Source organism: Nycticebus coucang, chromosome 13 (genome assembly GCF_027406575.1).
Source record: "Nycticebus coucang isolate mNycCou1 chromosome 13, mNycCou1.pri, whole genome shotgun sequence".
NCBI lineage: Eukaryota > Metazoa > Chordata > Mammalia > Primates > Lorisidae > Nycticebus > Nycticebus coucang.
The window spans coordinates 99691619-99705817 of NC_069792.1; the positions used below are offsets into that span (position 1 = coordinate 99691619).

A 14199-nucleotide genomic window follows, 5' to 3' on the forward strand; every position below is an offset into this window, starting at 1 on the left:
TGCCACAATGTATTTACATTGTTAAAAAGGGGTCCCACATGTTGAGAACCGCAGCTCTAGAAGCATCTCTGAATCCCTGTCTAAGAGCTTTCAGTCCCTGTGCCCTGCTGCATTTAAAAGGGAGGTGTGATCTGGGTTGAGAGGTCTGCTGGTGAGCAGCAGAGCTGGGAAGTGGTGAGGTTCAGGGGCATAACCTCATACATGAGTGAGTGGACATGAAGTGTGAGGGACGGAGGGGTGAATGATGGCAGAGGGATTGCTGATGCTCTGCACCTAGAAGGGAAAGGTGGGTGGATGGCAACAGTTCTGTTTCAGACATGACTGAGTGAGATACCTGCATCTTTGTGTGGGCATTTCAAGAGGGCAAATGGCCATGTCAGCTTTTGGTTGAGGGTAAGATCAGGGTAGGGTCCTCTTGCCAACTATGAGGCTGTCAACTATTATTTGTCAACCTGGTTACACATCTATTTTTCTCAGAGTCAGGTACAAAGTAAAGAATTTCTGTAGCAAGTAAGAAAATTAAAGATAGACCAAAAAGGCTATATATTTCAAGAAAAAGAAAAGAAGGCATATTTCTTTGTGAAAAGACTATTACTAGGTATTACTTTTTTTTTTTTGAGGAAGAGTCTTAAGCTGTCACCCTGGGTAGAGTGCTATAGCATCTTAGCTCACAGTAACCGCCAACTCTTGGGCTCAAGCAATCCTCTTGCCTCAGGTTTTTTTCTATTTTTAGTAGAGACGAGGTCTCGCTCTTGCTTAGGCTGGTCTCGAACTTGTGAGCTCAAGTAATCCACCTGCCTTGGTCTCCCAGAGGGCTAGGATCATAGACGTGAGCCAGTGCACCTGGCCTACTAGGTATTACTTTTACTTCAAAGGTAAAGACAACTACATTACAAAAAAAAAAGGATAAGGCCAGTGATTAGCATATGTACAGTTTAAAAAAATACTTGTAACAATGAATGTATGTCTGTATGTTAGAATGCTTTTAGATGCTTGGCAGTTGAGAAAATAAATATTGAGGCAAAAGTACACGAAACTATGACAAAAATTCAACACCACCACCTTTAATACACTCTAATCAAGAAGTCCATCTACTTTGACTTCAAGGGAAAGGACTCTGAGAAGCACCTAAGGTATTATGTTCCAAGTTTTCAGGAAGAATCTATTACAGATGTCTATATTTAAAACCTCCCCCAGGCAGGGACACGTTGGTAGTCCCATTTTCATTGCACGGGTGCCTCTTCTCACACTGTCTGGCCCTGTCTTACCGTGTGTGTTCATAGCATCCTGTAACGTAAAACTTCTTTGAGCCCAAATTCTATTCAATTGTCCTATATGTGAATAAAATAACAAACACAACTTATATGTCAAAACTACCATCCTTTATTACAAGATAATTATTTACTATCTTATTAACCATCAAAGGGCATATCCTGAATGTATTCAAACTCATGTGATTGAAAACTAGCTCCCATGAAGTTTTGAGAAGACTGCTGTTTGTAACTTCCCTTCCTAAACTTGAGCATCAATTTATTAGATTACCATGTTAGTTCAGAGGAGCTTTCTCAACCCATACACAGATGACAGGACAGTAAAGCCAGGTTGGAGCAGTGCTGCCCAACATTACAGCCATTAGCTCTAGCATGTAGCTCTTTATACTGAAATTAGTTAAAATTAAAAATTCCTATTGCCAGTCATCAGATGCATCTCAAGTGAGGAGCTGCCCCACATGGCAAGTACTGGATGGGTGAACACAGGACATTCCATGGCTGCAGAAAGCCACATCGTGCAGGGCAAGGGCAGAGGTGTATTGCTAGACCTCGGGTGCCTGTCCTGTCCTCAGGAGGTGCAGGGATGGGAGAAATGGAAGGATGCTGGGTCAGGGGCACCACCACCATAGTGACAACCCCAAAGGTTCCTGCATTGCTCTGAAGGACTCCAGGAAGGAGGGACAGGGAGGTGAGGAGAGAGTTGTAGTTAAACAAAGACAATTCTTTTGAGCATTTTTCTTCTTCCTTTTAGAATTAGCTATGATCTGTTCTCTAAGATTCAAATTTATTTGGATTTGAAGCCACAAAGAGAGACACTGTACAGTAACAGCCTCCATTTGTAAGTGTGAGTTGTCCTAAGTTGGATGTCTGTAACTCAGGGACTGCCTATACTCATTTTCTTTCTTAATGAGAGTACAATGCACAACAGGAAATCATTAACAACTCGTGGGGTAGGGAAAAAGCCACTGTATCTTCCCTTTTCATAAGTGAGATACTGATATAAACAAGTAACTGGACCACAGAGTAAAATGTATTAAGACCAGGAGCATTCGAAACCAAACAATCCAGCTATTGAAATTTAGAATTTCTGGGACTTAAAATTATTTTTGTGATCAATTTTACATTGAGAACTCTCTTAAGTCAAGTGTAATATTCAGAACACTACTGACTGATAAGGCCTTCTTTCTCTTTTGTTAAATCTCAAAATTCCTTTCTTCTCTTGCGGGATCCATACCACCATTTAGTGTTTTGGGAAAGCTTTCAGAGAGCTCTATCCCCCCACATGCCACGCACAGTGACCATGCAGTGCCTCACACTGCCTCCTTCATACCACACTGCCATCCAGAAGGGTCCAGGAAGAGGGCAGTGTGCATCTGTTCGTTGCCATCAACATTCCCCACTTGCCATGAAAAGCACTCCACAGTGTGCTCGGGCACCATGGAGATACCCCAGCCTGAGGCGCTCTCCTGCACATGTGCACTTGGGTCCATCATCCCACAGCACAGCAGGCTGCAAGAGGACTCGGAACAGACCAAGCTTTACTTACATACTATCAGGGAACTAAGCTTATTATAAGAGAATTATTATGTCAAGAATACATTTATTTCTTCTCTGGAGATATTTCTGAGAAGACCATGACTTTGTTTTGAACGTAATTCCTTAAATACAGTATTTAAATAAGGCAAAAATGCAAGCAAAACTTATAATATAAATGAACATTTTCATGTAAGAGCCCTATCTAATCTTCTTCCTAAAACTCTTGAAATTGAGTACTTTTTTTTTTTTGAGATGAGTCTCACTCTGTGGCCCTGGTTAGAGTGTTGTGGTGTCATCATAGCTCACTCTTGGGCTTAAGTGGTTCTCTTGCCTCAGCCTCCTGAGTAGTTGGGACTATAGGCACTTGCCACAATAGCTGGCTCGATTTCCTATTTTTAGTAGAAATGGGGTCCCAATCTTGCTCAGGCTGGTCTCAAACTCCTGAGCTCAAGCAGTCCATCTGCCTTGGTCTCCCAGAGTGCTGGGATTACAGGTGTGAACCACTGCACCCAGCCAAGTATCTAATTTAAAAGTAGTACTGAGGTACTTTTATCTCTATACTTTAAGTCTCTTAAAAACACATACATTAAAATTCTCTAACTTCAACAGAGACTGCCATGTTTCTTAATGACACTCTGCCCTTCATTCTGATGAAAAGAAGTTGTCTTTTGGTCTGGTGCTGCATTCCCTAGTCTCCTTTGTGGAAACCCATATGGATATGGCCATGGGACTATGTTTTAGCCAATGTCCTTTAATGTAAAGCATTATACAACAGGGCCTTGAAATAACATCATCATGTTCAACGTCATTTCATCAAAACACTGATGAGAAAATCATCAGTAGCTGGGTCCACTGTCTACTGGGTTTCCTCCCACATCCCAAAGATGTACACGTGAGGTGATGCGAATCAAAACTGAGGTGTCTGAACTGTCCCAAGATGAGGGGGTGTGGGTGTGTCATTGCACCCTGGGATTGAGTTGTGTTCTGGACGTGAAATCTCCTTTGGTAGCTGCCTCTTACTTACAGAAGATGGTAAATAAAGGTCTTCTCTGTTTTACACTCCAGTGGGTTTCCTGAACATAAGCCCTCAGGAAGTAAAGTACCAGGAACAGAGGAGGGGAGACTTCTTCACCATGGACCTACCCTTTGTCTACAGAAAAAGTACCTTGGTTCTATCAAGCTTGGGAAGAAAGACTGATAACTCTTCAGCTCATTTAAGAAAAAAATGTAGAATTCCCTAGGTAGGATTTTTCCTACTCTCAGAAGTTGGGCCTTATTATTTTTAGCATAATTCAAGACAGTTATGTTAAAATAAGGTAAGTGGAAGGGATATTCTGCAGTATGCTATAAATAAATGGGATTACCTTTAAAATTTCTGCCAGAATCTAATCAATTGTGTGGACTATTTCATGACTTTCCTTCTTGCTAGAAAAGAAAAAGAGAACTCTGAAATAAACCAATAAAGAAATACAATATTCTGCATTCATGCAGAATTCTTTCTGTACTGTGGAAATATACAAATTTCTAGATGGCTCTAAGTTACCAGGAAAAAAAAAAAAACAAAAAAACAGCAGGAGAAAGTTATGCCCAAGCTTTCCTTGAGGAATTAGGTTCCTGTGCTCCTCCTGCGGCAGAACAGCCAGGGCACACACGAGAGGCACGGCACGTCCTCCCATCAGCACCACTCCTAAAGAGCTAGCAGCAGCCTTTCAGTGGCTGCAATGAAGACACAACCAAATCAAATGTCATTAAGCATCTTTAAAGTATTGAGAAAATATAACTATATATCTAGAAGTGTTAATGGAGTAAAGCTATCTTTCAAGAAGAAAATTATAAGAGGACAGAAACAGAATTTTACCACCAAAAAGTACATATAAAAAACTTTAAAATAATATATTTTAAGAAAAAAGAAAAATAATGTCAGAAGGTCAGACCGAAGTAGAACAGAGGGTATTTAACCAACGTACTGATAAACACACAGGTCTCCAGGATGCTCGTAAGACACAGGCACACAACACTGCAGGCTGTCGTAAACAGCTACTTTGGAGTTTCTGGACTAAGGGTACCTGCAAGGTGGGGCTGATGAACCTGGTACTTGGGCACTGAGGATGAACTGGAAGAGACTGAGGTAGCATCATTTTCTCACTCACACAAAGGTTGCAACAGCAGAGGGAACCCAGCTTGCCCAATCTAGGGTCACCAGGATCTCATTCAAGCCTCTCTAGGAGCTTGAGAAAGAGTCAGAGTAACAGCAGATTGAGACATACCCTTGCCCCAATGTTATTGTCAAATACAGAACATAAAACATCTATGCATGAAAAACTTGAAAGAAATGACACAATCCACACAAATGAGTATATAAGAGGTTACCAGGAATGAAGAAGCAGATCACACTACAAGAAATGGAACCCTACAAATGAAAAATCTAAGTGGTGAAAACTACTTTAAAGAAAATTAATGAATCAGAAGACAAATCCACAGAAATTATACATGCACTGCCATCAAGCAGATAAAAATATGAAAACTGTTAAGAGATTAAAGACATAATGGCATACAATTTCCAGATGGAAACATGAATCTACAAAATTAAGAAGCATGTCTGGGTTCAACTGTACGTATACAAAGAAATCAAAGCCTAAGACATGTGTAAATCTAAAAAAAACCAAAAATAAGTATTTTAGAAGAATGAGGAACTACACCGACATATCAAGAGACTTTTTTTCACAGTAACAGCTAGCAGAGTATTATCTTTAAAGTGTTGGGAAAATACAATGATCCGAACAATGTATTTCAAGTAAAAGTAATCCAAGAAGTGTGGTCTGAGATACAAAACAGGATGATTAAGAAATAAAATGACAAACATGCAGAAAAGTCAAATATCATCTGCATAAAATGATAAGGTCTACTATTTATGGGTTAAATAAAGATATAATTAAAGTAACAAGAAAAAAATGAGTAAGGTAAAAGAAGACAGAGTTCAAGTGTCCCGAGGTATTTGTGTTGTTTAAGAGACAATTACATAATTTTAAAATCTGGAGTTAGTATAAAAAGTTAAGCATAAGGTAACTAAAGGGTAAAGACAGTGTATATAAATTTCCAAATCACTGGAGAAAAAATCTGGAGTAACAATACCAATTAAGAAATAAACAGCATGTGGCCGGGTGCAGTGGCTCCCGCCTGCAATCCTAGCACTCTGGGAGGCCAATGCAGGTGGACTGCCTGAGCTCACTGGTTGCAGACCAGCCTGAGCAAGAGTTAGACTCCATCTCTAAAAATAGCTGGGTGTTATGGTAGGCACCTGTAGTCCCAGCTACGTGGGAGACTCAGGCAAGGCAATTGCTTGAGCCCAAGAGTTTGAGGTTGCCGTAACGCCACGGAACTCTACCAAGGGGTACAAAGTGAGAGTCTGTCTCAAAAATAAAAAATAAAAAAAGAAAAGAAAAGAAAAAACAGCATGCACACAAACACTATTTACTTCTAGGGCACTAGAAATAAAGATAATACAAACAAGTCTAGTATGTAATTCATTCTAATAAACATAAATGTATTAAACTCACCCCTTAGATTGGATTTAAACAATGAAGCTTTATGATATTTGTAAGAGTATATACTGAACAAGTGTAAGGACATGCAAAAGTTAAAAGTGAAAAATGAAAAATGTATACTAGAACAATGGTAACTTAAAGAAAACAGTATTTAGAATTTGAAATATATATATATAAACACACACACCTATATATATTTTTTAATTACACACATATTAGGCACAGAGAGGATCCCTAAATAATGATATAAGATTCAATTTACCAAAAAGGTATAAGCTTTCAGTTTGTTATGTTTACATAAAAGAGCCTCAAAATATAGAACAAGAAGTAACAGACATGCAGAAAGAAACTGGCAAAACCATTATCACAAATGGACATTTCAACACAACTCTTTTAATTAATATGTCAAAAGACAAAATACCACTACAGATAGTTAACAAGCTTGATTAGAAAACACATTTTTAAAACCAAACTAAAACATTCTGAAAAACTGATCACATAAAGCAAATATAGACATATGGGGGTACTGTAGAAGTCGATGTTTTTATACATTTGAAACTTTTTCATAATAGAACACTGGGGGCAAAATGGTCTTATGCTAGTCTACAAAAAAAGTCTCCATACAAGCTGAGAAGCTTTTGTCACACAGATCATAGTGTCTGATCATAATGCCATTAAGCTAAAAGTTAACTTAAAAAGAAAGTATTTTTAAAAAATTTACGTTAAGAAATAAAAAATGAATCCACAGGGCGGCACCTGTGGCTCAAGGAGTAGGGCGCCAGTCCCATATGCCGGAGGTGGTGGGTTCAAACCCAGCCCCGGCCAAAAAAAAAAAAAAAAAAAAAAAAAACCACAAAAAAAAAAAAGAAAAAAAGAAAAAATGAATCCACAGAAGTTTCAGAAAAAACATTTAACTTAAGTCACTGAATACCCTTTTAAAATCAGGTCATGAAATTCAAAAACCAAAAAGAAAATTAGGTGACAGATTTTGCCACACTGAAAAAAAGACAAAGTTCTCTATTTTGAAAACTGGGACGAGCTGGGAAATACTATGTAGAACTAACATTGTAAGCCAAGGGTTAATGTGACAGAGTTCTAAAGATTACTAATGAAACAACACAAACACATGAGAAAAACTTAAAATTCAATTTACAAAAGAAAATAAAATGGCCACATATAGGAAGATGTTTAATATTATCACCAAAGTTACATAAATAGAAAAAATGAATTATTATTTGTTGCCTATCATTAAATGAACAACAAAAAATGGCAATGTACTCCACATTGTTACTAACGTGAACTGAATTTCCAGCAATAGGTGACTGGTTAAATGCAGTATTATACATACACATGATAGTCTAGTATACTAATACTATATATATATATTTATATTTAGTTGCACGTAAAGATCTCATTGACATTAAGGTGGAAAAAAAGGATGCACGTACAGTATGGTTCTACTTATATTGAAAACTATATTAAAACTATGCATTGTATGTGTACACACGTGTGTTAAAAAGAGGGCTAAATAAGAACATTTAGTAAGATTTGGAGGTGGTTATATTGGTAAGTAATGAGATTTGAAGATTTTTTTCCTATTTGACAGTGTAGCTTCAATTTTCTCAATAACTACAATGAATAACATTCATAGCTAAAATGTATTATTACCTTTGAAATAAAATAATTTAAAAACCATCTAAAGAGCTCAAAATTAAATCAATAAATGAACATATATTCTTTTATGTTTTCTTAATGCTTTTTGAAAAGACTCAACACACTTTGACTTTTATCCTGACTGATGATTGATCTCTCCTATGGATAACAACAATGATAATTATGGTCAACATTTCTTCAGTACTATGCACCATAGATATTAAACTCTTGAGTAGATTATCTTACAACTCCTACAACAACTCAAGAACAGTTACCAGCATTATCTCCACTTCACAGATTTGGAAACAAACACCATAAGTTTTACTAATAAAACTGAGCAAACAGAAGAGCTGGTCAAGATGGAGCTAGGATTTGAACCCAGATAGTCTGCCCTGAGAGCCCACTCAGCTAATCCACCTCTCATACAGAGATCAGTACAGGACCGAATTCACACAACCGCGAGGATCACTACAGTGAGGAAGAGCACAGGTATTTAGAAAGAAGGCAGAGCAAAGGGGCACAGTAATGTCCTAGAACTGCAACACCTCAAGATTCCCCTTTAACTGTATTTTCTTACTTTAAATATTGCACATATACATAAACAAATACTAAAGAGCCATTTCAAAGCAACAGATCATTCAACTTTTTCAACCACATCCTCCGAGAAGGTCTAATTTACAAGCTCAGGCTGTGTCTGGCTCCTGTTTCCTGGTCATCATGATCATAAGCCGTGACTTACAGAACAGTAACGCCCATACTTCCCACTTCACTGAGTCCCCACAAAACACCAATGTTTTGAAGGCACTAATTAATAATCCAAGTTGCCCACTTCTACTCATCTATTCTGTCATCTTTTGTCTGCAATTTCTTTCTTTTTTTTTTTTTTTTGGCCGGGGCTGGTTTGAACCCGCCACCTCCAGCATATGGGACTGGCGCCCTACTCCTTGAGCCACAGGTGCCACCCTGCAATTTCTTTCTTTTCTTTTCTCTCTTTTTTTTTTTTTTTTGGCCAGGGCTGGGTTTGAACCCGCTACCTCCAGCATATGGGGCCAGCGCCCTACTCCTTCGAGCCACAGGCACGGCCCTGTTCTGCAATTTCTAAAAATAAGCCAAATTACATCAACTTTAGTGTAAAATTTTAAACTCAGTTCAAACAGATCTTGAACTTTTATTAAAAGCTCTTCTCTCCAAACACACCATTCAGAGCCTCACCTTGCTGGACACCTGCTTCTCCATCTTCTATGAACTGACTGTTCTGGCTGCTGACAACATGCCAGTACATTACCCACAGAGCCTCTTCAGGCATCTCTCTTCCTGTAACTCTTTCTGACATGACCTTTGGCTTTCTTCATTGTTTTGTATACCTCCGATTCTCACACAGACTCTATTTTCCAGTTATCTTTCATTTTCCTGTATTGGCTTTACACAGAGATAGGACAGAATACAATTCACACCATTTTTCCCTAATCACTGCACTAGGGAAGTGACCACAGTGACCCTGAATGACGGTCACATGTTTCCTTTCCCTGTGACTCTGTCAGGCCACTGAACTAGCATTCCATTTCTGACTTCGTACAATTATTTACCATCAGTTTTACCTTTTTAGATCATCTCTAACTACTTACTGGCTTTCTGTCTTCCTCCCTTCAGATTTTTAAATATTGATAGCCTTTTTTTATTTTACAGTAGTTAGATTTACAGAAAAGTTACCCCATACCAAGTTCCCTACTATTTAATACTTTGCATAACTATGGTACATTTTTCATAACTAATAAATCAGTATTGATGTATCACCTTTTTTTTTTTTTTTATAAGACAGAGTCTCACTATGTCACCCTCAGTAGAGTGCTGTTGCGTCACAGCTCACAGCAACCTCAAACTCTTCGGCTTATGCAATTCTCTTGCCTCTGCCTCCCAAGCAGCTGGAACCACAGGTGCCCGCCACCATGCCCAGCTAGTTTTTGGTTGTAGCTGTCACTGTTGTTTGCAGGCCCAGGCCGGACTGGAACACCCCCAGCTCCAGTGTATGTGGCTGGCCCCCTAGCTGCTGAGCTACAGGCGCCAAGACAGTATTCATGTATTATTACTAAGAAACTCTATGCAGATTTTTCTGTTCCAGGCTCTTCTCTAGGACACCAGATTACATTTAATCATGCCTCTAGGCTCCTTCTGGCTATGTCAGTTTCTCAGACTTCCCTTATTTCCTTGGTGACTCTAAAAGTTTTTTCTTCTTTGGGGGGGATACAATGCTATAGCATTATAGCTCACAGAAACTTCAAGCTTCTGCACTCAGGTGATCCTCTTGCCTCAGCCTCCAAAGTAGCTGCTGGGACTACAGGCACCCACCACAACACCCAGCTAGTTTTTCTATCTTTAGTAGGGTCTTGCTTTTGCTCAGGCTGGTCTTTAACTCCTGAGCTCAAGTAATCCACATGCCTCAGCCTCCCAGAGTGCTAGGATTAGAAGCATGAGCCACCGTGCCTGGCCAACTTTGACTGTTTTGAGTACTGGTTAGGTATTTTGTACAATGTCCCTCGAGTGAGTTTGTTTGGTGTTTTTCTCATGCCTAAACTGGGTCATGGACTTTGGAGAGGAAGACCAGAGATGTAAAGTGCCACTGTCAACAAACTGCGTCTTGGTGCACACCATCAACATGACTTACCAGTGCTATTGTTGACCCTGACCCCCAGCTCAGGCTGTGTCTGTCAGGTCCCTCACTGTGAAGACACTTTCTCCCCTCAATTGTTTATATGCTGTGATCTGTAGACACCAGCCACCAAGTGTAGCCCATGCTTTAGAGGTGGGTTTTATGCTCCATGTCCTTTCAACAGGGAGATAGTGACATTATTTGGAATTATTCTATAGAGATGGTTTGTCACTTCTCCGCATATTTATTTATTCAATTCTTTATATAAGTACAAACTCATGGAAATGTATTTTATACTCTGGGTCATAATCAGGGGCTAGAGTCCAGTGGTGCCATCACAGATGACTACAACCCCAAACTCTTGGGCTCAAGTGACCCTCCTGCCTCAGTCTCCCAAGTAATTGGGACTACAGGCATGTGCCACTGTGCCCGGTTAATTTTTCTTTTTCTGTAGAGATGGAGTCTCACTATGTTTTTCAGACTGGTCTTCATTCCCTGGTCTCAAGTAATCTTTCCTCCTTGGCCTCCCAAAGTGCTAGGATCATAGACGTGTGCCACCACGCCGGGCCTGTCATCTATTGTTTTAGCATTTCCTTCTTTCCAGCAATACAAGCTGCTCTAGGCTCAAACTGTATTTTCTCGGGTGGCGCCTGTGGCTCAAAGGAGTAGGGCACTGGCCCCATATGCCGGAGGTGGCAGGTTCAAACCCAGCCCCAGCCAAAAACTGCAAAAACAAAACAAACAAAAAAAACCCTGTATTTTCTCTCTTCTAAAACCAGGCATTTTTCCTAAGAAGCCATGGTTCCTTTCACTGGAGATGGCATTAGAAATGATAGTCTTTTTTTTTTTTTAGTCATATTAAACTTTATTTTATTATTTATTTATTTGCAGGTTTTGGCCAGGGCTGGGTTTGAACCTGCCACCCTCGGTATATGGGGCCAGCAACCTACTCACTGAGCCACAGGCACCACGTAGAAATGATAGTCTTAAGCACTGGGTGCCATCAGAGATTTTTCAATGCTGCTAATATTAGTAATTTCCTAACAGATGAAATAAATGAACATTTCTCTTTCCTTTTTCATTAAAAAAAAAAAAAAAAAAAAAAACATGTTTCCCTCAGAATGAACATCAACATTTCCCAAACAACTTACTCTCTTTCCACTCAAGCATGCTCTTTTTCTGTGACTGGTATCCCCAGTGGCCCATGACCCAAATCCAAGAGATGCCTTTTCTTTTAACCAGACTCCGGTCTCACAGGCTCTGACCCTGCTAACACACATCCATAGCCACTGTTTCTGTCTCTCTCAGAGTCTATTTCTCACATACTAAAGAAAGGTGCAATGGTTTCTTTGCTCCCAGCTTCCATTTTTAACATTCTTTAATAAAATACCAATCTCACAAATATGGAATTATAAATTTCAAATATCATCATAGCACTGTCCTGACGAAAATAGTTCAATGAATCAACAATGCTCGAGGACCAAGTCCAGCCTCTTTTTGCAGAATATATTAGAAAAGCAACAATCTAGCCCCCATGCACGCAGACCTGGTCTCTCCCTCCTAATATGGTTTTCTGTTCCCAACGAACTTAGTTTTTTAGCTTTTGTCTCATCACCCATATTTCTCTGTCTTTGTATCTGCTGATTTCCTCCTCCTAGGTTGGCTATCCCCTGCCCACATGTTGTGTATCACTCACCCCCCAGACTCAGGTGAAACAATATCTCCCTGCAAAAGCACCTCAGACATCAAGTGCTACCTGACCTGAAAACACTTTGTAGATAGGTCTACATTTAATTTCTAGTCTATTATTTTATAATTTTGTTTACTGAACTGAGACTCCTCCTGAGGGTGACAGTTCTGTATTACTGATTTCTGGCTCTCTGTCACTTAGCTACCAAGGACTCAGGGCTCATTTATCTTTTCTGAATTATCAAAAAAGATGAAGTACAGCAGAACTTGTAGCCTCCCAAGACAAAAACTCTAGGTTGGATTACATGTATTTAATACAATCTAATAATAGTCTAATATACAAATTAATTTCATCATCAAAAACGTTTTTAGTTATTCTGAAACACTGTTACTAAATTTTCTGATACATGAACAAGTAACTCACATATATCCATCCATTTATGAAAAAGTCCATAGTTAATTTATATAGAAAATATGAATACAAATTTACAAGCAATTTAGAGATAATTCTACAGTTTAATATAAATTAGAAATGAAATGCCGTCCTACTGTGATTAAATCTTGAGACAGAAGAGTCTGTAATGTATCAACAGGCCATATACATCATTAGCCTTAAGATACTTATCAACAAATTTAAATGTTTGCTAACACAATTAATGTCATCAAGAATGCTTCTGTTAAAACATTCTTCCAAAAAAATTCTGTCTTCCAGATACAAAAGTTTTATTAACAGTAGTATCTCAGAGTCAATATTTAATGAAAAGTCAAGATAAACTAAAAGTGATTTAGTTCTGAATATTTGTAGATGGGTATATAATACTTACTCTAATACTTCATAGTTAGATTTCTTTTCTAATGCATTGTCTCGCATCTCCCAGTATGACCGCCTAAAATCAGGGAAGAGATAAATTTGAATACATAAGGAATACATAAGGAATATTTATGCTGTAAATTGATCAAAACTAGGAGAGCAGTATCTACATAATAATTCAGAATCTTCTCATATTTTAATTGAATTTTATTGACTATTTTACTGATAATCCTTATGAGGCAAAGGAAAATACATGGAAAAATTTCAAATATAATGAAAACTAGTGATGAATAAAGATCTCAAAATATGGTTACCATCTTACCGAATTTCCAGACATCCCAACTTCAAAGCAATTTCCTGGTCCACTTGATCAGCTATCTCTAACATATAATCACTCTTCACCTATAATAAAAGGAATAAGAAGGATGGGGAAAACTGGTGCTGTTTTAAGAGGTCACGTTTTAGATGTATTTCTTCAACAAATGTTCATTGAGTATCTTTTATTTACTCTACACTGTACCAGCAATTATGCCAGATGCTTAAGTCATAAAAAAGAGTAATACCAAAAAATAATTCAAGAAATAAAATGGTCTCCTAAAATAATGAAAGAAATTAAATGGGACATCAATAACAATTAACAGTCTCAAACATAGTAACACTGAGCTGCTTTATGCCCTTCCCATGTTGTCAAAGTGAAAACAAGAAGGTAGATCTCCATTCTCATGAAACCTTGCAATGGATGTAATTTCTGAATTCAAGCTACAGTTCCAGCAGTACTTTTTAGACTTCAGTAAAAGAGCAAAGAAAATTTATATACTTTAAAATCTATGTAGCGAAGGTGTTTCCACCTAAACCATCGATTAGAACTGATAAATTTGTAAAGTAGTAAGTGCTTAAAGTCTAATATACAGAAAAATCTAACTGAATTCTAGAAATGTCTTCAAGGCAATGAATAAGCTCAATTAAAAGAGCTGATGGAGTGATACCAGTACTTGCAAGTAACTGTCAATAGAAAGGCATTTTCTTTTTTCTTTTCTTTATTAAATC

The 14199-nt window shown here is 38.3% G+C and overlaps 1 protein-coding gene across 13 annotated transcripts in view; it reads right to left on the reverse strand.

Annotated features, from left to right (window-relative positions):
• Positions 1 to 14199, reverse strand: part of PTK2 (protein tyrosine kinase 2) — a 331183-nt gene that overhangs the window by 164492 nt on the left and 152492 nt on the right. For all 13 annotated transcript variants that reach the window (XM_053559586.1, XM_053559583.1, XM_053559587.1 and 10 more), the window contains 2 exons: positions 13475 to 13554; positions 13166 to 13228 (listed from right to left, as the gene is read on the reverse strand). In XM_053559586.1, the coding sequence (XP_053415561.1) occupies positions 13166 to 13228; positions 13475 to 13554 (143 nt within the window). The remainder of the gene's footprint in view (positions 1 to 13165; positions 13229 to 13474; positions 13555 to 14199) is intronic.